The sequence below is a fragment of the Hylobates moloch genome, unplaced genomic scaffold, assembly GCF_009828535.3.
Source record: "Hylobates moloch isolate HMO894 unplaced genomic scaffold, HMol_V3 SCAFFOLD_8, whole genome shotgun sequence".
Classification (NCBI taxonomy): Eukaryota; Metazoa; Chordata; class Mammalia; order Primates; family Hylobatidae; genus Hylobates; species Hylobates moloch.
The window spans coordinates 40,651,875-40,675,231 of record NW_026652283.1 but is presented as its reverse complement, the minus strand read 5'-3'; the positions used below and the strand labels follow the sequence as shown (position 1 = coordinate 40,675,231).

General features: G+C 41.9%; 1 protein-coding gene across 1 annotated transcript; it reads left to right on the top strand.

The window, feature by feature from the left end:
- Positions 1–486: 486 nt before the first annotated feature.
- RRAGC (Ras related GTP binding C) lies at positions 487–19,917 on the top strand. Its single transcript, XM_032160316.2, has 7 exons — positions 487–843; positions 3,186–3,389; positions 4,360–4,559; positions 7,774–7,888; positions 8,510–8,652; positions 14,182–14,330; positions 18,411–19,917. The coding sequence occupies exons 1-7, from the start codon at positions 607–609 to the stop codon at positions 18,560–18,562; spliced, it is 1,200 nt and encodes a 399-aa protein (XP_032016207.1). The 5' UTR covers positions 487–606; the 3' UTR covers positions 18,563–19,917.
- The last annotated feature ends 3,440 nt before the right edge of the window (positions 19,918–23,357 follow it).

The window sequence follows — 23,357 nt, the reverse complement described above, 5'->3', positions numbered from 1 at the left end:
CGTAGCGAGGTTACTTACGCAGAGGTCCGATCTCTCTGTTCATCTTCAAGCAACCTGAGGGCAGGCAGGGTCCGAGTCGGATCCAGTTCTGTGCCCCTTGGTAGGCACCCGGGACACTGCAGGCATCAATAAATATCAGTTGGGCAAGTACAGTTGCAAGATGAGGACAATCAATTCTTCCCTCAAATGCCGGGAGAGCATCTCCATAGCGGTGCTCTGGGACCCCGGAAGAAGGCAGGGGAGCGGTGCAGACAGCGGTGCATGCGGGCCGGGGCCGAGGGCTGAGGGCCCGAGCCGGGGCAAGAGGCGCGGCCGGGCAGCCCTCCTCGTGACTCCTCCTCCCCCCGCCGCGGCTCTGAGTCAGGTGATTCCGGCACGTGACGGGGCACCACCTACCCTGCTGCTCTCGAGTGGCAGCTCGGACGGCCAATGAGCGGCTGGGTTTAGGCTCGGGGCCTATGAGAGCCGGGCTCTGGGGGGCGGGCCGGACGGTGGCGGCTGCTGGGGGCGGCGGCGGCGGCGGCGGCGGAGGCGGACTGGGGAGGCGGCGGCCTGGCTCGGCCTGGCCTGGCCTGTCAGGGCGCGGGCGGCGGCGGCTCCAGCACCATGTCCCTGCAGTACGGGGCGGAGGAGACGCCCCTCGCCGGCAGTTACGGCGCGGCCGATTCGTTTCCAAAGGACTTCGGCTACGGCGTGGAGGAGGAGGAAGAGGAGGCGGCGGCGGCGGGCGGCGGGGTTGGGGCAGGGGCAGGCGGAGGCTGTGGCCCGGGGGGCTCTGACAGCTCCAAGCCGAGGATTCTGCTCATGGGACTCCGGCGCAGCGGCAAGTCCTCCATCCAGAAGGTGAGCGGGGTTGCGCCCGGTCCCCCGCCCCCTCCCCGGGACTCAGGTGTCCGGTAGCGGGGACGCCCGGGAGGGCAGCGGCCGGGGCCCGTCTGCGCTCGGTCGCTCCGCACTTTCTCTTCCACTCTTGCGAGCGCACAGGCGCGGCCCGCGCTGGGACCCCGACCTCTGCGTCCACGCCCAAGTCAGCTGAGGCCAAGTGGAGCGCTGAAGGCGAAACTGGTTGCAGGGAGGCAGGTGCCCGGTGGCACCGCCCAAGACCTCCGCCCCCTGGGACCCTGCTCCTGTGTCATTTACGAAACTGAGACATACTCTCCAGTTCTCACTTGGAGAACTTCGTGGACTCCCTCCCTTGGCCCGTTTTGATTTGTTCTCACTTCAGGTGACCTGAGTGTGCCGGGATTCCCAGCAGAGCCCCAGGGAGTAGCGTCAGAAAGAGTTGTGACTAAGACACTGGGCGTTGTAATTTTCGCTACTGATGTGAAGGAGACTTCGCTGTAGCGTTACTAGGAATTGGGTAGTGAGATTGCACCCATTTCAGTAGTTGTGGCCTGGTGAATGTAATTACTGGTGATGTTCCCCCTGTAGGGGGGACTTTGAGAATATTTTGAGATATTGAGAATATCTGAGACTTTGAGAATATTTTGCAGACCTAGTCTGTTTTCACTTTTGGGCTTTCATGAACAAATGGAGGGCTGTACACGTTTGTTTGTTTGTTTACGTTTTTGAGACGGAGTCTCTCGCTCCGTCGCCCAGGCTGGAGAATGCAGTGGCGCAATCTCGGCTCACTGCAGCCTCCACCTCCCAGGTTCAAGCGATTCTCCCGCCTCAGCCTCCCGAATAGCTGGGATTACAGGCGCGTGCCACCACGCCCGGCTAATTATTGTATTTTTAGTAGAGACGGGGTTTCACCATGTTAGCCAGGGTCATCTCGAACTGCTGACCTCAAGTGATCGGCCGCCTTGGCCTCCCAAAGTGCTGGGATTACAGGCGTGAGCCACCACGCCGGCCTACACTGTTTAGTAAGGGTTAAATAGAGGCAAGGTTGACTTCCTCCATCAGCCAAACCCATTATACTAGGAGTGAGCCGGTAATAAAACTAGTATCAGCAGGCACCTGGTCTTTTCACCTCTCCACTCTGTTGCAAAGGCCTATCCAAAATAAATCTGTGATTTTTTTTTTCTTTCTGAATCTGTGATATTTTGTAGATGGGATCTTTTTAAAAAGCAGCGTTCTTCCAGTTTTGCTGGAGTACTGTGTTTTATTTACCTTGATTTTCACCTCTACAGCAAAACTTGGGTACGTTGACTGTAGGTTTTTAATAAACTAATTTTAGTTATTCACATTTGTTACTGAGAAAACCTTGAGAGTAAATGTTCACTTTTCTCTTCTAGAAAGTAAGTTAGAGGCAAAGTAGTTTTATGTTAGAACTGTGTAGGTTGTGATTATTGTGATTTTTTTTTTTTTGTTACGGAGTCTTGCTCGTTGCCCAGGCTGGAGGGCAGTGGTGTGATCTCCACTCACTGCAGCCTCCACCTCCTGGGTTCAAGCGATTCTCCTGCCTCAGCTTCCCGAGTAGCTGGGACTACAGGCGTGCACCACCACACCCGACTAATTTTGGTATTTTTAGTGGAGACAGGGTTTCACCATATTGGTCAGGCTGGTCTCGAACTCCTGACCTCAAGTGATCCGCCCGCCTCGGCCTCCTGAAGTGCTGGGATTGAAGGCGTGAGCCACTGCACCCGGGCCGATTATTGTGATTCTTAACAATTGCCTTTACGTTTCTTTTCTCATGGGAGCTATCTTTTCCCTGTCAGTCCCCGTGGCCTCCCCCTGGACGTTTTCACTTTCTACTTGGTATAGGCACTGCCCTTCTTAGACTGCAAAGTCAGTGAGGGCAGAGTCCAGTCTGTTTCACTTTTTTAATTACTCCTCAGAGCCTGAGGTAGGCATTCAAGTAATTTTTGAATAAACCAGACTTCTTAAGCTTTAGCTGTAAGGCTTTCATAATCGTAAAGCAGATTCTGATAGAATTAGTGTTAGCTTTCCCCCAGAAAAACTAATGGAGGTGATAGAGATTGCTACTATTAGTACTGAGTATGGTGCATAGAACATAGGGGAACAGATTTAGCTCCAAAATAGATTTAATTGAAATTAATTTGGTGTCTTCTTTTGTCAAAAATAAAGGGATAGTGGATACTAATGGATTCACCATTCAGTTCCTACTTTTCAAAAATTTTTTTTGTTATGAGATCAAATGTTTAAATATTAAATCAGGGTGGAATTTGAAATTTAAATTCTGAAGTTTAATAGTCATAAAATTGCCTGTTTTCTTTTAACAGGTGGTGTTTCATAAGATGTCACCCAACGAGACCCTCTTTTTGGAAAGTACCAACAAGATTTATAAGGATGACATTTCCAATAGCTCCTTTGTGAATTTCCAGATATGGGACTTTCCTGGGCAAATGGACTTTTTTGACCCAACCTTCGACTATGAGATGATCTTCAGGGGAACAGGAGCATTGATATACGTCATTGACGCACAGGTAGTCAGTAATGTGTTTACTCCTCTTTCCTGGTGGGAAAAAGATGTAGAAACAAAGGAAAGTTGTTTATCTTCTTTGTCGTGTGCTTGCAGCTTATCTCTTTGGCAGCAGATTCCCTAACAGTGTACGAGATGCAGTTGCAGAGTGCTTTGGGAGCAGACATGCCATTGTGCAGGTGCAGAATATCAAGATGATTAGGAGATATGGTTTACATCCTTGAGTCCTAGTTCACGAGCAGCTAACATTGGCTTTCCACTTTTATTGGTTAATGGTAGATGTTGCTATATTTTATAATAATAGTGATGTCGTTCCCTGAAAAGATCCCATCCCATAACATGAAGAGGAATATGAGAACTGAGTCAGTAGATATTAGAGTGAGTAGTTTACTTAATTGTCAAAATTGAGTTTAGCTTAACAAGCATTTATGGAGGGCCTAGCATGTGGCAGTCAGTGAGATGAATGGGGCAAGTCCCTATCCTTTAAGAAGCTTACTTTTTATAAGCTTAAGCATTAGTTAAGAATGCTGTCTGAGGGATAGGCTCTACAGAGGGTGCCTTCACATACGCGATCTCATTAATTTAATCTTCACAATATTGTTAGGTATTGTAATTCTCATCTTACAGATGAGTAAACTGAGATCAGAGTGTAAGCAACTTGCTTAAAGTGACACACTGAATAAAATGGCAGAGCTGGGATTACTTAAAAAAATTATGTTGGGAAAAAATGTTCATTTTTCCTTTCTTAAATTAATATTAAAAATTACAAGCATTAACTTGGTAATTGAATTTTTTTATCTTGAGACAATTGAAGAGTTATTTAGTAGCATAGTTAATATATTTGAATGTTTGAATATTGATGATAATTAGGATAGTATTTTTCTGTGGTTGGGGACAGAGGTGGTTTGAGGCTTTAACTCATTACTTGACTTTTGTAAGATTTCTTTTAAAAAATATTTTGTTCTGACTTACAGGATGACTACATGGAGGCTTTAACAAGACTTCACATTACTGTTTCTAAAGCCTACAAAGTTAACCCAGACATGAATTTTGAGGTTTTTATTCACAAAGTTGATGGTCTGTCTGATGATCACAAAATAGAAACACAGAGGGACATTCATCAAAGGGCCAATGATGACCTTGCAGATGCTGGGCTAGAAAAACTCCATCTTAGGTAACAACATGTGTGTTTGATATGAAAGCCCTGAACAATGTGTAAATGTATTCCCATCTCTGTCATTACAAACACCATAGCTTTCTGCTACCTGTGTGCCCTTTCCACATCTTTTATGTTTTTGATCTCGTTGTTGAATTCCAGGCTGTCTGGGGAGCCTGATACTGAGAAATTACCCACTTTTTGTGTTTTCCTGGAGATTGAAGTCATGTGAAGTGTTTCCATTGGTGCTTTTCCAAATTCATCTCAAGAGACTGGAGTCAGGCTGTTTCTTCATGGCATAAATCTGCTTTGGGACTCCTTCCTCTTGTTTCATTACTTTTCCCCGCCTTGCTTCCGTGAAGTGAATCTGTCACATTTGTTGTAGAAGTCTTTAGCTTGAGTCTTAGACAGTATCTTTCTCAGTAGGAACAGCCTTATACAGAGAGTGCACTTTCAAATCTGGACTGACTCTTTTTATTTTTCATTTTTATTTTTCTTGCTGGCTCCCTTCCACCTCCCCCCTGGACTGACTGTAATATATCTTAGCTTTTAAAACACATTATACTTTTATGAAACTCTATAAAGTTTGGCTTAGGTGGGTTTATCTTATAAATGTGCATAAGGCTGCTATTAAATTTAGAGGAGTATTGGTTTGTAACTACTGTTAAGAAATTATTATTAAATAATACCTACTAGATAGGATTGATTTGTGTATTTGCGTTCTAAAGGTGTATGAGGAATATTTTTGTACATCTTATTTTATTTGATATAGGTAGAAATGAGTATTAAAAAGTACCCAAGAAAATGTTCTCTTGATGATAGAAGTAGCTTAAAGAGGGAGAAGGGGAGAGACACAGCAAGTTATTTCTCTGTCCCCGTTCTGTTGTTGTGACTTCTTTATGGGCTCAAACTAACTGCTATGCCTCCCCCTAAAATTCTCTGGGTCTCAGGCTCCAAGATCTTTCAGTTATTCTAGGAAACCATGTAGAAAAGTCTCATTGACCTCTAGTTTGCCTGGATTAAATTTCTAAAAAATTTGAAAGTAATTCATGTTAAAAAAATAAAAATTCAGCAATGTTTGTAGGAGAAAATGAAAGTGGCTCTCCATAAAAATTCAGTCTTATTTTTTTGGGAATCCACTGCTAATAGTTTTTACCTGGATTTTGAGCCGTTCTTGTCCTGTGTTCCCCAGTGCTCCATGGGTATCCTTCTGATTCTCTTTACTCCGTGTCTGTGTTCCTTTCCAGGCATCCCACCCCAGTGGTACATGCCATCCCTTTCCTCGGTACCATGTAGGGTCCTAGACCTTGTTAACTTCAGTAGAATGTTGCATCAAGCTTTTATTTAGGCCAGGCATAGTGGCTCATGCCTATAATCCCAGCACTTTGGGAGGCCGAGGTGGGCAGATCACTTGAGACCAGGAGTTTGAGACCAGCCTGGCCAACATGGCAAAACTCCGTCTCTACTAAAAATACAAAAAATTAGCCAGGCATTGTGGTGTGTGCCTGTAGTCCCAGCTACTCAGGAGGCTGAGGGAGGAGAATCGCTTGAACCCAGGAGGTGGAGGTTGCAGTGAGCCAAGATCGTGCCACTGGACTCCAGCCTGGGTGACAGAGCAAGACCCCATCTCGAAAAGAAAAAAAAAAAAAAGACTTTTATTTAGTACTAGCAGTCCTATGGATGAAGCGCCTTTTCATTTGCAGTTTCTAGAAACTCAGCTTACTAAAATGCCCTGTGACTTGCAGGTTCTCCCTGTCCCCATCTACCTCAAGCCTCAAAGGTGCAGGACATTCTTTCTTTGCTCACCTTTTGGCCTACAGGAAACACTAAAATATTCCTTTCTCCTTAGTGTCTGTAGGGTCATCTCGGCCTTACCTGTTCCAGTGCTCTTACATCTAGATTAAATTCCTGTCTGGCTAGATTAGGTTCTTAGGTCAGCTCCTTGAAAGTATTTTTTTTTTTTTTTTTGAGATGGAGTTTCACTCTTGTTGCCCAGGCTGGAGTGCAATGATGCCATCTCGGCTCACCGCAACCTCTGCCTCCATGGTTCAAGCGATTCTCCTGCCTCAGCCTCCCAAGTAGCTGGGATTACAGGCATGCGCCACCACGCCCAGCTAATTTTTTGTATTTTTAGTAGAGACAGAGTTTCTCCATGTTGGTCCGGCTGATCTCGAACTCCCGACCTCAAGTGGTCCACCTGCCTTGGCCTCCCAAAGTGCTGGGATTACAGGCGTGAGCCACCGTGCCCAGCTGAAAGTATCTTTAAATTACCTATAAAGTTCTGTGTCTCTGATGTTATAATATATATACGTATAAATGTGTGGTGGATGTGACTATATCATGAAGATTATACTCCCTGAGTTATAAAGCAGATAGAATTGTTGACAGTGTTTAAATTGTTAAAGGCTTCCCTCTCAAATACATGCTTTATTCAATCTACATGTGTTACTTCTCCACCGTAAGTCCTTTTAGGCTTCCAGACTCCTGTAGATTCCTCCATTCTCTGTAGAGTCCCAACTCCCATCCTCTTTAATATGCTCTTTACATAAATTCTAAACACGAGTTGTATTCATTTGTTTGTTCAGCAGATACTTATGAGCACTGTTCAGGGAAGTGGGCTTGCTGCTAGGAGCAAGACTGACAAAGTCTCTTTCCCCTGGAACTTAACATTTTCAGTGACACAGCTCAAAAGCACCAAAATGAATGTATAGTATCGTTTTAAGTGCTTACCAATAGTGTGAAGAAAAACAAATTAGGGGAAAGGGGTTGAAAGCCTTGGGTACAAGAGTGCTATTTTAGGTAGGCTGGTCTGGAAAGAACTTTTTGAGGTGACATTTTAGTAGAAACCTGAATTATGTTCTTATTTAATAAATGTCACATAACTCTTCTAGCTTTCTCGGTTTTTAGTCTTATTTTTGGTCTCAGTTATGTGCTTAAAAAAAGCTTTTTGGATCAGATTGCAAAGACTTCGGTGAATGTTGGAGTTTATGTACCTGAAAATCCTTTTCTCAGTACTACTTCAGTTGCCCCCGTGTAAATGCAGTAAAGAGATGAAGCCAGGTGGGAAAGTGTATTTGTCATCTTGAGTGATGGGCATGGTAGACAAGATAAAGAGGCTTTATTGAACTCACTGAAATCAAATGTTAAGAAACTTGAAATTTTATGTATTATAATAGTTGTCATAGAACATAAGGTATTTTTCAAATTAATCAAGCTATGTTGTGTTTTTCAGCTTTTATCTGACTAGTATCTATGACCATTCAATATTTGAAGCCTTTAGTAAGGTGGTGCAGAAACTCATTCCACAACTGCCGACCTTGGAAAACCTATTAAATATCTTTATATCAGTAAGTGAGCAATTTATATTTAATTCACTGCAGCTTCTGATTCCATTTTTGTGAATATATTTGTGTTTTCAAATTTTCCAAAAAAGTCTTGAATTAATCTGTATCAAGTACAAAGACTAATGACCCACTTAACATGTAAAATAAATGATAACATAAAATATTATTCGAGTTATTTTCTGAATTCTTAAATAGAGGTTGATGTCAACATGTAATTCTTTTATGGTTTGTAAATTGCCACATAACGCCTTTCCTGTTAGCAAGGTGATTCAAATCAGAGATGGTTTATATTAATAAGAGGATTATTGAAAATGTAGCATCGCTTGATTTTTAGAGATTTTTGTTAAATTTTTTGTGATGTCTTAGAAAATAATTCATTTGAGTAAAGAGGAAGAAGAAGAAGATTTGACTTAGGAAATTATGTCAGTAAATCAGAGGAGAGAAATAATTCCTCTTTCATTCTTTGGATAATAGAAGTCTCTCAAGCAAGTGCTATTTGTTTGTTGGTATTGGGTTATATAATGAAAATGACCTTGGATGTTATTCAGTAATTTAAGATCTTCGATAAGTTGTAAATTGTGATTCTTAAAAAATACTGAACAGTTTCCCATTTGTTTTTCCAAGAATTCAGGTATTGAAAAAGCTTTTCTCTTTGATGTTGTCAGCAAAATCTACATTGCAACAGACAGCTCCCCTGTGGATATGCAATCTTACGAACTTTGCTGTGACATGATTGATGTTGTAATTGATGTGTCTTGTATATATGGGTAAGTTATGTATATATTCCTGCAATATCTCAGACAGGCGGAAAACTATTAACTTGATTTGTCCAGAAGACTAATTTCTGAGGCCTCTGGCAAGTAGTACTACATGAACTGGGATTGTTCTGACCATGGTGCTTTAACTTGGAGCGTGATTTCTCTGGAAGTGGGCTGCTGGGTCTTACTCCTTCAGAGAATGGCTAAGAAAAGTTGGAAAGCATGACTAGAACTGGACTTGTTTATCACTGCAAGTTTCTCCCGCTGTTGTGAGGATGGGGGAGGGTTGCACTGTGTCTTCTCACTACTGGAACTTAGCTAGATTGAAAAACTAGATTAATTTATTTAAAATGGTCTGAATAACAAAGTAAGTTCTGGTTCCTGATTTAACCTCAGGCTTTGTGGAATTAGGGATTCTTAATCTTTCAGAGAGCAAAGAAAGTAATTAGAATTTTGGATATTGGAAGAACTTATAAAAATCTGACCCATATATACAAGTTTCCAAAATAAATCTCTAAAATTTGAGCTCTTCCTTTATGTAAATTTGCCAACTCTATATAGAAATTTATGAAAGCCAGCCAGCAAGTGATTTTGTAGAATAGGCCAGAGGACTAGTGAAAACTTTGGAGAATTACTGGCTTTTCAAAAGCTGATAATGGCTAGGTGTGGTGGCTTGCGCCCATAATCCCAGATGTTTGGAAGGCTGGGGTGAGAGGATCGCATGAGGCCAGGAGTTGGGAGACCAGTCTGGGCAACATAGACCTCAGCCTTACCAAAAAAAAAAACAACAAAAAAAGAGTTAATAACATTCTCTGCACCCTCTGACTTCCTAGATTCCCCTGGTGTATTAACATCAGCACTCTCAAGTTGCTTTTCAGATGTTTTAGCATTATCTTTGCTTTCTACTTTCTGTGTCTTCTCTCTGCTCCATCTAGTCTAAATATCTCTTTCACCTCTGACTCTGCCCTTCATTTTGGTCTTTTGCTTAATTTTGCAGTGTCTTTCTCCAGCTGCCTCTGAGTAGGAGAGTACATTTGTCTTACCTATTCTATATCTGTCTGTCTATTCCTTTAACTTTTGTGATTATATGCTCACTTTTGTTATTTATTTATTTATTAAATGGAGTCTCGCTCTGTCGCCCAGGCTAGAGTGTGGTGGCGCGGTCTCGGCTCACTGCAAGCTCCACCTCCCAGGTTCACGCCATTCTCCTGCCTCAGCCTCCGGAGTAGCTGGGACTATAGGTGCCCACCACAATGCCTGCCTAATTTTTTGTATTTTTAGTGGAGATGGGATTTCACCATGTTAACCAGGATGGTCTCGATCTCCTGACCTTGTGATCCGCCTGTCTCGGCCGCCCAAAGTGCTAGGATTACAGGTGTGAGCCACTGCTTCCGACCCTTTTTTTTTTTTTTTTTTTTTTCAGAAAAAGAGTCTCACTCTGTCGCCCAGACTGGAGTGCAGTGGTGAGATCTCAGCTCACTGCAGTCTCTGCCTCCTGGGTTCAAACTATTCTCCTGCGTCAGCCTCCCGAGTAGCTGGGATTATAGGTGCCTGCTGCCATACCCGGCTAATTTTTTATATTTTTGGTAGAGATAGGGTTTCGCCATGTTGGCCAGGCTAGTCTCGAACTCCTGACCTCGTGATCCACCAGCCTTGGCCTCCCAAAGCGCTGGGATTACAGGCATGAGCCACCATGCCCGTCTTGTTTTAATTCTTTACATAATCAAAATGAGATATTGTCAGTTTATTATATATTTTAGGTAAGTTTTGTATTTCCCACTTCTAATTTAAACAATGGATGAGTAGAACATTTGCTTTTTTTTTAAACAAATCAAAATTTCATAAACCAACTTTTTTATAATACAAAAATCAAATTTAACTGTAAAATTTATTTTCAGTGTTAGATACATTTTATTTATTTTATTTATTTATTTTTTTGAGACAGAGTCTCACTCTTGTCACCCAGGCTGGAGTGCAGTGGTGTGATCTCAGCTCACTGCAACCTCTGCCTCCCGGATTCAAGCAGTTCTCCTGCCTCAGCCTCCCGAGTAGCTGGGATTACAGGGGTGCACCACCATGCCTGGCTGATTTTGTATTTTTAGTAGAGACAGGGTTTTACCATGTTGGCCAGGCTGGTCTCGAACTCCTGGCCTCAGGTAATCCACCTGCCTCGGCCTCCCAAAGTGCTGGGATTACAGGCGTGAGCCACCGCTCCCAGCCAATACATTTTAAAATACCTTGTACATAATAAAGTACATTATATTAGCTGGGTGTGGTAGTGTCCACCTGTAGTCCTAGCTAAATTTGGGGGATTAAGCAGGAGGATGAGGCAGGAGAATTGCTTGATCCCAGGAGTTCCAGGCTGCAGTGAGCTGTGATTGCATCACTGCACTCCAGCCACGGGTCACTGCAGCCTCAATCTCCTGGACTCAAGTGATCCTCCCACCTCAGCCTCCTGAGTAGCTGGGACTACAGCCACACACCACACCATACCCAGCTAACTTTTTTTTTCTTTTTTTTTTTTTTTTGAGACATGGTCTGTCACTAAGGCTGAAGTGTAGTGGCACAATGACGGCTCATTGCAGCCTCAGCCTCCCAGGCTCAAGTGATCCTCCTGACTACAGGCATGTGCCATCATGCCTGGCTGATTTTTGATTTTCGTAGAGATGGGGTCTCACTATGTTGCCCAGGCTGGTCTTGAATTCCTGGACTCAAGTGATTCTTCTGTCTCGGTCTCCCAAAGTGCTGGGGTTGCAAGTATGAACCATTGCAGTTGGCCTTTTTTGTTTTTTTAATTTTAATTTTTTGTAGAGACAGGGTCTCATAGTGTTACCCAGGCTGGTATCGAACTCCTGGCCTCAAGCAGTATTCCCGTCTTGGTCTCCCAAAGTGCTGGGATTACAGGCATGAGCCACCACTCTTGGCCTACCTTGGCATTATTTTGATTAAGATTCAGATAAACATATTTTCCTAATAGTCTTAAAAACTGTTAAAACAGATAAATGTAGAAAGCAGATCTTATGCTTTACAGATTCTGAGCAAGCATTTTAAGGTCATTAACATATTTTTATTCTTAATTTTATTAATCACAGCCAAATCAAGTCACTCTAATCTCCAGACTTTGAATAGAATGTGCCTTTCTTATTTCTTTCTCATGTTAGTGTGTGATTCAAGATCATATGCTGGCTTGACATTAGGAGCTTTATAGTTTCTTACGGTTGCTGGCTGTGGTTACTGGTTTAGGGAATCATCTTCAGGGTTGTCTATGTTGGAACCTGTTGTCAGAGTTAGTTCTTGTTCTCACTTTCCGTGTGGCACAGAAAAAGATCTACATGGCGCATCTTAACCATAAGCTGAGAACATGTAGCACTTACAACTTCCTCTTCTCCAGTTAGAAGGAAGTAGTTTTCTTCTATACTCTTAAAAGCAAATGACACCAACTTCCCCTCCATTCTGTCTTCCCAAATTAACTTTATATTAGTTAAGGTACTGGAAACTGCATGGAATTGAGTTAAAAACCCTAAGTTTGAGTCCTGACTTTGCCAGGAGATCACTTCATTTTTAATGAACTTCAGTTCCTACCTTTTTTTTGAGCTATGGTCTCTGTTGCCCAAGCTGGAGTGCAGTAGTGAACACAGCTCACTGCGGCCTCAACCTCCTGGGCTCAAGCTGTCCTCCTTCAGCCTCCTGTGTAGCCGGGAGCACAGGCGTGTGCCACCACACCTGGCTAACTTTTGGATATTTTTGTAGAGATGGAGTCTGACTTTGTTGCCCAGACTGGTTTTGAACTCCAGGGCCAAAGTGATCCTCCTTGGCCTCCCAAAGTGTTGGGATTACAGGTGTACGCCATGTGCCTGGCCTCTGTATCTTTTCAATGGGCATAGTCCTCTTTGTATTTATGTAGTTTACTTTCGCTTGTTGCAGAAAGGACATAATGTGGTTAAATAGGGCTATAGTAATAATTCGTGTCCTTAGGGTTGTTGTGAGGATCAAAGAAATGTATGAGAAGGTAAACTGCAAGGTTCAGAATGGTAAAAATAAGCCCCCACTTCATGAAAAAAAAATACACGGAAAATATAGAGAAACGAAAATAGGAGTAAAGAGCCACTACTCAAGTCAACCACTAACAACTCTTTTAGTGTTATTTCTGTCACCTTAAGATTGTGTGTGTGTGTGTGTGTGTGTGTGTGTGTGTGTGTTCTTGTGTTGCCTAGGCTGGTCTCAAATTCCAAAGCTCAAGTATTCCTCCCTCCTCAGCCTTCCAAAGTGCTGGGATTACAGGCATGACCCACCATGCCAGATCCCAAATTTTTTTTGACATTATGCTTATGCTACCATATGAGAACACAAATTGTAAGGCTCGGAATAGTTTAAAAAATAAACCTCACCCCTGTTCATTAAAAACTGCATGGAAAATATAGAAAAGTGAAAATAGGAGAAAAAAGATACATTGTTTTACTGCCAAAGAAAATTACCAATTACTCCTGACATTTTCTTTTCCTTTTTTCCTTTTTTTTTTCCTGAGACAGAGTCTTGCTGTGTCACCCAGGCTGGAGTGCAGTGGCACAGTCTCGGCTCACTGCAACCTCCGCCTCTTGGATTCAAGTGATTCTCCTGCCTTAGCCTCCCAAGTAGCTGGGACTACAGGTGTGAGCCACCATGCCTGGCTAATGTTTTTTTTTTATTTTTTAGTAGAGATGGGGTTTCACCATGTTGGCCAGGCTGGTCTTGAACTCCTGACCTCAGACAATTGGCCCGCCTCAACCTCCCAAAGTGCTGGGATTACAAGCTTGAGCCATTGCGCCCAGCCGACATTTTCTTTTTAGTATATTTCCCTCACCTTTTTTGTTTTTGAAGGCAAATACTTTTAAAAAAGCATTTTTGATAACTCTTAATTCCTAGCAATAACTAGATAAACTTTAGATTTTTATAGGCAAGTACATCAGAAAAGATTCTGAGTCCATATCTCTTTTTAAAAGTTGTTGATTTCAACATAGTCCCTGCTAGTCTCTAGCTGAGACTGTTCTTGTTTAGTCTAAGTATTTTCTTGCTTTTGTGAGGAAGCAAAAAATATGTTTTCTGTGAAAATGTGATTGACCTGGCATATAGAATATGCCTCGAAGGAGCTCATCTAAGTGAGGCGGCAGGTCCCAGAGGGTCCCTGTGACCTGAGGACAGTAGAGGAGACACGTCAGCTGGGTTTACAGAACACAGTCTAGGGGGTGAGTAGCCCCACCTGGTGAGATGTTGGTAATGTTGTCATTTCACTGGTTAGGATATACATATGTTTGCACCTTTTTCTCCACGTGTCTGATTATCTATATTAAAGGATGTGTATGGAGTTGTTGTTTTTAATAGGAATCCCTGAAATTCTGTGTTTAGGAACACTACACCTTAACAACACTCTCTCCCAATACATTTAAGCCAGTGTTCTTTCCCAGAGATGTTTGGGAAACTGGGTGATGTCATTGTGCAAATTAAATGTGGCAGATGCCTAGATGGGAAACCTGTAATGAATAGTACTTTCTTTTAAAATAGGTTAAAGGAAGATGGAAGTGGAAGTGCTTATGACAAAGAATCTATGGCAATTATCAAGCTGAATAATACAACTGTCCTTTATTTAAAGGAGGTGACTAAATTTTTGGCACTGGTCTGCATTCTAAGGGAAGAAAGCTTTGAACGAAAAGGTAATAGCATTTTAAAAAGCTCTTTTTATGTTAATTTCTTTGCCATAACTTCTCAGGTCTTTGAAAACAAGAGAAAATAATAATTGCAGTGTTAGACAAATGGCTATTAGAAAAAAAAGAAGCTCAAACTGCTTTTGTCCCTTTCCTTCCATGTATAGTCCAGACTTTCTCTTTTCTTTTTTTGATCTTTCATTTTAAATCAAGATTTTAATTCTAGCCTTTCTGCATTCAAATGCTTTCATTACCTGTTTAATTGAATGCAGTTTGGCTTCCATCTGAACAAGTCTACTGAAACTAGACTTTTATTTATTTATTGTTTATGCTTTAAGTTCTGGGATACATGTGCACAACACACAGGTTTGCTACATAGGTATATATGTGCCATGGTGGTTCGCTGCACTCATCAACCCATCATCTACATTAGGTATTTCTCCTAATGTTATCCCTCCCCCAGCCACCCACCCCCTGACAGGCCCTGGTGTGTGATGTCCCCCTTCCTGTGTCCATGTGTTCTCATTGTTCAGCTCCCCACTTATGAGTGAGAACATGCAGTATTTGGTTTTTTGTTCCTGTGTTAGTTTGCTGAGAATGATGGTTTCCAGCTTCATCCATGTCCCTGCAAAGGACATGAACTCATCCTTTTTTATGGCTGCATAGTATTCCATGATGTATATGTGCCACATTTTCTTTATCCAGTCTATCATTGATGGGCATTTGGGTTGGTTCCAAGTCTTTGCTGTTGTGAAGAGTGCTGCAATAAACATACGTGTGCGTGCATCTTTATAGTAGAATGGTTTATAATCCTTTGGGTATATACTCAGTAACAGGATTGCTGAGTCCAATGGTATTTCTGGTTCTAGATCCCTGAGGAATCGCCACACTGTCTTCCACAATGGTTGAAATAATTTACACTGCTACCAACAGTGTAAAAGTGTTCCTATTTCTCCACATCCTCTCCAGCATCTGTTGTTTCCTGACTTTTTAATAATCGCCATTCTAACTGGCATGAGATGGTATCTCATTGTGGTTTCGATTTGGATTTCTCTAATGACCAGTGATGATGACTTTTTTTCATATATTCGTTGGCTGCATAAATGTCTTCTTTTGAGAAGTGGCTGTTCATATCCTTTGCCCACTTTTTGATGGGGTAGTATTTTTCTTGTAAATTTGTTTAAGTTCCTTGTAGATTCTGGATATTAGCCCTTTGTCAGATGGGTAGATTGTAAAAATATTCTCCCATTCTGTAGATTGCCTGTTCACTCTGATGATAGAAACTAGACTTTCAGAAGTTACCAGGTTACCTCTTTGCTGCATTCAGTGGCCTTTTCTTACTCTGTAGGCTTTTCAACCTTCTAAGCATGTGATCTTGGCAGTCCCTCCTTTCTGAAAACTTTCTTCTCTCTTTGCTTCTCTGAAACTGAATTCTTGGGATATTTTGTGTTTGTTTTCCCGACCACCTCTCCTGTTTCTTCTGTTTTTTTCTTTTTCTCAGTCCTGTTTGTCAGAGCCAAGTCTTTCTGCTTGCTTATTTTCTAGGTCAGCTCATCAAATACATGGCTTCAATTAATCTTCTCTATGTGATTAAAAAATTCACATCTCCAGCTATGACTTGGTCTCATGATCTCGTCCCATGTTTGGAGCTATTAGTAAGACATTCTCTCTTAAATATTGTGAATGTTACCTTCAACGTCACGTCAATCATTGGTTGATGAATATTTCCCCTGTTTTGCGACTCTCGTGGCTGTCATACTTCTGTCACTAGTTATGCGAGTTTCTTCTCTCCAAGCGTAGATATCTTGTAGTTAGGTAATTGTGTGGTGTGATTGCCGAAGGGGCCCTTGCAGATTGGTTCACAGAGGAGATTTCGTGATCTCCTTTTTCTATTCTTCTTTGTTGTTTATATTGAATTTTCACCAAATCTGATCATTTGTTTCTTGGAACTGTTTCTTGGGTTTCCTTTCCATTTTCACTGTCAGTGATTCTACTCCAGGTTCTCATTGTTTCAGGCCAGTGGTGCTGCAGTAGCCTCTTACTTGATAATATTCATGTAGTTGACATATATGTGGAGGGTGTAGTATGTGTCATCTTTTATCCCAAAGGCAAATTAGTTTTCAGAAAATGTATTTTATATTGTTTAACTACTCAAGGATCTACAGTAGCTCTGTTACTTACTGCAACAAGTCCTTCCTCTTCTACCTGAGTTTTTTTTTTTTTTTTTTTTTTTTGAGACAGAGTCTCGCTGTATTGCCCAGGCTGGAGTGCAGTGGCGCAAGCTCGGCTGACTGCAAGCTCTGCCTCCCAGGTTCACACCATTCTCCTGCCTCAGCCTCCCGAGTAGCTGGGACTACAGGCGCCCGCCACCATGCCCGGCTAATTTTTTGTATTTTTAGTAGAGGCAGGGTTTCACTGTGTTAGCCAGGATGGTCTCAATCTCCTGACCTCGTGATCCGCCCACCTTGGCCTCCCAAAGTGCTGGGATTACAGGAGTGAGCCACCGCGCCCGGCCTACCTGAGTTTTTAATGGAATAGTTCAGATATTCACAAATTTTTGCGTAAAACAAAACATGTATCTTCACCTTTCAGCTTAAGAACTAAAATGATAAATACAGTTAAAATATTTTTTTTTTTTTTTTTTTTTTTAAGAGACAGAATCTCACTCCATTCCCCCAACATGATCATAGTTCACTGTAGCCTCAAACTCCTGGGCTCAAGAGATCCTCCCACCTCAACCTCCTGAGTAGCTGGGACTATAGGCTCATGCTACAGGATACTGGCTAATTTTAAAATATTTTGTAGAGATAGGATCTCTCTCTCTTGCCCAGACTGGTCTTGAACTTGTTGCCTCAAGCAATCCTCCTCCCTCAGCCTCCTAAAGTGCCGGGATTACAGATGAGAGCCAACTGCCTGGCCAGCTCTGTGTGTTTTTCTCAATTGAAATCCCTTCCTTTGAGCTATATGTATTTTATTTTTCTTATTTTTTCACTTCATGTCTATCCTTAATAGAGTATTGTATAAATGATATAAAAAATATAAGTAGTCTTCTGCAGCTTACTTGATTCTTTTCTCATTGTTGAGATTTATTCAGATCGATGACACATAGTTCTAGTTCATTCCTTTTCACTGCCATATAGTATTCTATGGGTTGACTATACCACATTTTATTTTCTTGTTGCTGGACATTTGGATTATTTTAAAAATTTCAAATCTGTAACAAATGCTCATGAACAAGTTTGCCTTTGCACATGTGGATAATTTCTCTAGGGTATGCATTTAGGAGTAGAATTTATAGAGTACATATATCTTTTGACTAATAAAGATATTGCCAAACAGCTCTCCAAAGTGACTTTACCATTTTCACCCCGGGCTGGCACCTGTCTGTGGAAGTTCTTATCACTTCTTATCCTTAAAAACGCTTGGTATTGTTAGACTGTTTAATTATTGTCAATCTGGTAGGTGTGAAAGGGTATCTTACTTGATTCTCATTTTTACTTTTTAAATTACTGGTTAGAGCAAGTACCTTTTCATGGCTATTCAGGTTTCTTCTTTCACATTTTACCTGTTCCATATATATTTATCTTTTTTTGCACTGATTCTTAGCAGTTCCTTATTTTTTTCTATATTAGTTTATTTATGTTTTTGAGATGGAGTCTCGCTCTGTCACCCAAGCTGGAGTGCAGTGGTGCGATCTCGGCTCACTGCCAGCTCTGCCTCCCGGGTTCACGCCATTCTCCTGCCTCAGCCTCTCCGAGTAGCTAGGACTACAGGCGCCCGCCACCACGCCCGGCTAATTTTTTGGATTTTTAGTAGAGATAGGGTTTCACTGTGTTAGCCAGGATGGTCTTGATCTCCTGACCTCGTGATCTGCCTGCCTCAGCCTCCCAAAGTGCTGGGATTACAGGCGTGAGCCACCGCACCTGACCGATGACCAGCTGTTCTTACGATTGAAGAGGTTGCTATCTAGTTTGGAGGCTTAAGAATTTCCAACCAGTGTTTATCCGAGTTATTTTTGGCTGCAAACCCAAATATAAAATTTCACAATTGACAATTCAGGAGGCATTCTTTTCTTTTTCGTTCCTGCAGGTTTAATAGACTACAACTTCCACTGTTTCCGAAAAGCTATTCATGAGGTTTTTGAGGTGGGTGTGACTTCTCACAGGAGCTGTGGTCACCAGACTAGTGCCTCCAGCCTGAAAGCGCTGACACACAATGGCACGCCACGAAACGCCATCTAGTCTGAATCCCAGCATCGGGGCTCTGTGCCAGCTTACTAGTCACTCCAGGGTCGGATGCCACGTGCTACAGGACATGGGAGCTGCTGCTTGTGGGAATCTGGTGCCTGTTCCACTAGAGACAAGGGGTAGAGTTTCTCATTTGGATGAAAACCCCTTCAACTGGTGGTGTACAACTGAAGCTACTATTTCTTTTTTGAAAATGGCAAAAAAAAAAAAAAAATTCTGGAGACCACAGAACTCAAGTGTGTGTTTCTCCTCTTTTGGGTCCCCTTTAAATAGTTGGGATATTTTGGACCTGGAGATAACACGTTACCCATCCTTACCAGGGAATGTTGCCATCAATTCCAGTTGAAAATAATAGAAAAGACTGAATTTTTATATGCTTCACTTAGGCTTTCATTTGAGTAAACTCTCAAAATTCTGCCTTGCTTAAGTTCTAACACTGCCTCTCAGATTTCAGTTTCGGACATTGCACAACTAAGACCTTTTAAACGCATTTGCTTGCTAACTCAGAAGACACATAGTCTGCAGCAAGACATTCCTATATTGAAGAAATGAGAGAAAATTTTATGCTGCATTAGGTGGAGAGCAAGGCTCAACGGTGGTTGCATTAGTTCCCTCGGAAGTGTTGAAAAAACTTTGAAATGGAAGAAAATTTTTGCACCTATGTTCTGAGTACCAGATGTCTGGGTTCTTTCTTCTGCATTACATAAATGATCATGCTCAGTGTAACAAAGGGAATTAAAAGTTTTTCCCACAATCCCCTCCTAGGGGAGAAACTCATTATGTCACTGAAATGTTTAGCTTACTTTAATCTTGATATCAGCCTCTACAGACCTTTTATTCTAAGCTATCGAGCTTCTTGATTGCATTTTGTTGACCACGAGTGACCCTAAGGCACTGGGGGGACTGTCCACTGGGAGTTGGAGTGAGCACGTGGTGCTGCAACAGGCATTGTTTTACATACTTTGTCTCCAGTATTCTGACACCAAGTGTCAACTGTGGTACTTTCTTTGCCTAGGATATTAATTCATAATTGTTGCTTTTGTTGATGGTTGATACCCTTTCCATTGATTTAAACTTAACACATTGTTTCTATTCCACATGCCCAGTAGTCATATTTTCCAAAGCCACTGGACCACTTGAGTACATAAGTGCCACTGTTTAATGCAATATGTATATTCAGGTCTGTAAACCTAACAGTGTGACTTGGAGTGCTTCCTGCAGATGATTCTGACTGTTGAGTATTTACATGGACCATGGTGATATCCAAAAGAAAAATGCTTTTTATATTTATAGATTATTTCCTTGAACTATATATGAAATGGGTATCAATAAATGTATTTACTCCAAAATCAGCGTTTCTCCTTGCCTGAGGTATGGAGGGTGGTGGCGGAATGTTGGGTTGTCCCACTTTGCCGTTTTCTCATCCATTTCTTTTTCTTTTGCTACTTCCTGTGGTTAACGTTTCTTATGTGTCAGAGCTTCAAGTTCTATCCCAATGTGGGAATTTCATGGCCTTGTGTCTAGGTATCTCCCCTGGCCCATTTCTGCTCTAGGGTAGTAAGTAAATCTAAGCTCAGGTGAAAATGTTTTTGGTTGGGTGTTTCATATCCGCCAATCTCACACATGGTGGGGAGTATCCTGGTCGTGGCATCATTAATACATTAATCCAACCTAAGAAGGAGTGAGGAGATGAGTGAAGTAAAACACACTTAAACAATTGTACCGATTCCAGCTTGTTTTCTGTTTCCTCTAGTTGCTGACATACTCATTGACTCTTAAATGTCGGTTACATCATTGTTTGTCTATACAAACAGGTTGGGTCTAAACTAATCAGAGAAAAATAGACGTTAGTTTATCAGTGGGAGGAAGACAGACTGAAAGATCTTTAAGTTTCATAATTGGACTGCTTTAGAAGCTGTTTTAATTCCGAAATGGAAATCACAGAAACAGCTTGAAAAAACTCTTGTGAAACTATCTAATCCTGTCTCCTTTTTCAGATTTTGGAAACAGGTGCAGAGGGATAAGGAGCCTTGTTGAGGCTATAGCTAGGAGGACTGTATAACTTAAATTCCAGATACTGTTGAGAGTGGAAGGGATGCCATTAGTAAGGATGCCTGAGCAGCAGGTGTGAACTGGCACTGTTGAGGGTGCACTACGGGTGGCCAGCCTCATCATAGATCTAATTAGTGGCAAAACAGGGCTTGTCCTCCAGGCCTGGCAGCCCAGTGTTGCATGCCTTTACTTGCAGCCTCCAGCCTTAGGCTCCCATTGGTTAAATGGAGAGAATGCTTCAAGATGTATATGGTACATAGATGCCCAATAAATGTTATGTTTTCCTATTACTGAAAATTATAAATTCAGTCAGTGATTAAGGAGAAATCTTTAATTGTGAAATAGAAAGTAAATGTGAAAGGAGACAACTAAGGATGAAGAAAACGGAGAATAAAATGATCAGGGTTTTGCTTGAAATGTTTAGCATCCCAGTGGATGTTGATCTCTACCAGTCTACTTCAAAGAGAACTAGGACAGATGGTTAAAAAAAACCTTAAAGTCTTAAGCAGCAAGGTATTTTAGCTATTTCACATACCACCACCTCTCCCATTCACATTCATATATACACATACATATATGCATGTATATAATGTCTCAATATAGAAAGCTGGAGGTATTTGGGAGTTAATTTACCTTCTACATCTTGAGTTCTGTGTGGAGAAATGATTTAAAAGATAAAATCAAGCATTGTTGGAGAAAGCACTGTGTGTGAATTTTGGACTTCGGTAAGGATCTCTATCCTTTGTTTTGCAAGTGCTGAAAACCCTTCCAGTTATTCAAAAGAGATTATTAGTATCACTGTTTTCCATCTAAGCTACTAAGTAAGCTAGTTTAAATGCTCCCCCTGTCCCTCTCGGGGGTCCCAAAGGAACATAGTCTGTAAAGGGAATGTGGACAGCAGCTGGGCATAACTGGAGAGTTACTTTTTTTTTTTGAGACAGTTTCGCTCTTGTCACCCAGGCTGGAATGCAATGGCGCAATCTTGGCTCACCGCAACCTCCACCTCCCGGATTCAGGCGATTCTCCTGCCTCGGGCTCCTGAGTAGCTGGAATTACAGGCATGTGCCACACACGCCCGGCTAATTTTGTATTTTTTCGGTAGAGATGGGGTTTCTCCATGTTGGCCAGGCTGGTCTCGAACTCCCGACCTCAGGTGATCCACCCGCCTCGGCCTCCCAAAGTGCTGGGATTACAGGCATGTGCCACCATGCCAGGCTAGTGTTATTTGTTAATAGTAGCTTCCCGGAACTGTACATTAGGTGACTTTGGATACAAATAACATCCAAGAAGGACACGAAGGGAAAGCCAACCACCATTAATTATTTTAGGTGGTTTACATGTATTACCTTGTAATCTTCACAACTCCTTGGGAAGTTGGTGTTATATTCCTATGTTACAGAAGGGGAAATAGATATAGAACGGCTCAATTGTAAAGTGGTGGAGTTAGAATGGGAACCCATGCAGTTTGATTCCATAACCTGCAGCCGCAAACCACCACTCGACCTTCGTTTCCTAGTAGGGAGGGGGAATTTGCTCACTGGTGTGTTTTGAAAAAAAAAAAAAAATTCTATACTTAAGTTTTGGCAACTTGCAATCTGTAGTCTCTCTTTGGAGATTTACTACATACAGTCAAATACGAAAGGTTCTGAGAAGACCTGCAATAAGGAAGCCTGTTTACCTTGGTTTATATCCCATGTTCCTAGGTTTATTTGACACAGTAAAGAAATGCATATTCAATCAGTGTGTAATAAATTCACACTGTTTTGAAATGTTTTCATGAGATTGGAAGTATGATTTTTACACTGTTTTCCAAGTATCTTAATACAACCATCACCAAACTGGTTTCTTGGTTGGCTAGTTCAACACCTGTCTTTGTAGGGAGTGAGTGGGAAGCATATTTAACTACTCTGTAACATTTCCTCAATATCTCTGCTCATTTAAGCCAGCTGTGCTGCTGTCTACCTTTTCAGCCTGTTTGGTGACGGTGTCCAAGTCCTTAATGTATGGCCTCTAGGTGGCAGTGTTGTATTATCTAAACACAGCTACTTGCTTTCTGGCTTCTGCATGTATGCTCTGTCCTGAAAGTTTGTATTGCCCATATCACCCAAGTGCACACCTAACTTAGAGATCCAAAAAATTCCTGAAGTATTTTCCCTGGGATAACATTCAGGACTGATCTAAGACATTTTATTGCAAGTGGAGCAGTTGATGATTTCCACTTTTTAGCGAGGGGTTGGGTAAAACGAAGGTCATTAACATCATTTGCTTTATGGATTACTAGTTACAAAAGGGCCTTAAGACAGCTCTAGCCACAAGCAGGCAGAACTTCTTGCTTCCTCTTCTAATCCATCTGTTGTAAATGTGTGTGCTCTTCAAGACTCCATGGAAGGAAATGCCACATATTTGAATTAAAATAGCTGTTTTCACCACTTTTCTTTGTGTCAAATGAGGTTTGTTGAAATTATTTCACACTTATGCTTGAGAGATAAAATATGGCAAAGGAAAAGGCTGCAGAACCTTATCCTTCCATGGGTACTTATTTTTCCTTTTTTTTTTTTTGAGACAGGGTCTTTCTCTGTCACACAGGCTGGAGTGCAGTGGCACGATCATAGCTCCCTGCGGCCTCAACCTCCCAGGCTCAAGCGATCCTCCTGCCTCAGCCTCCCAAATAGCTGGGACTACAGGCATGCACCACCATGCCTGGCTAATTTTTTTTTTAATGTAGAGATGAGGGTCT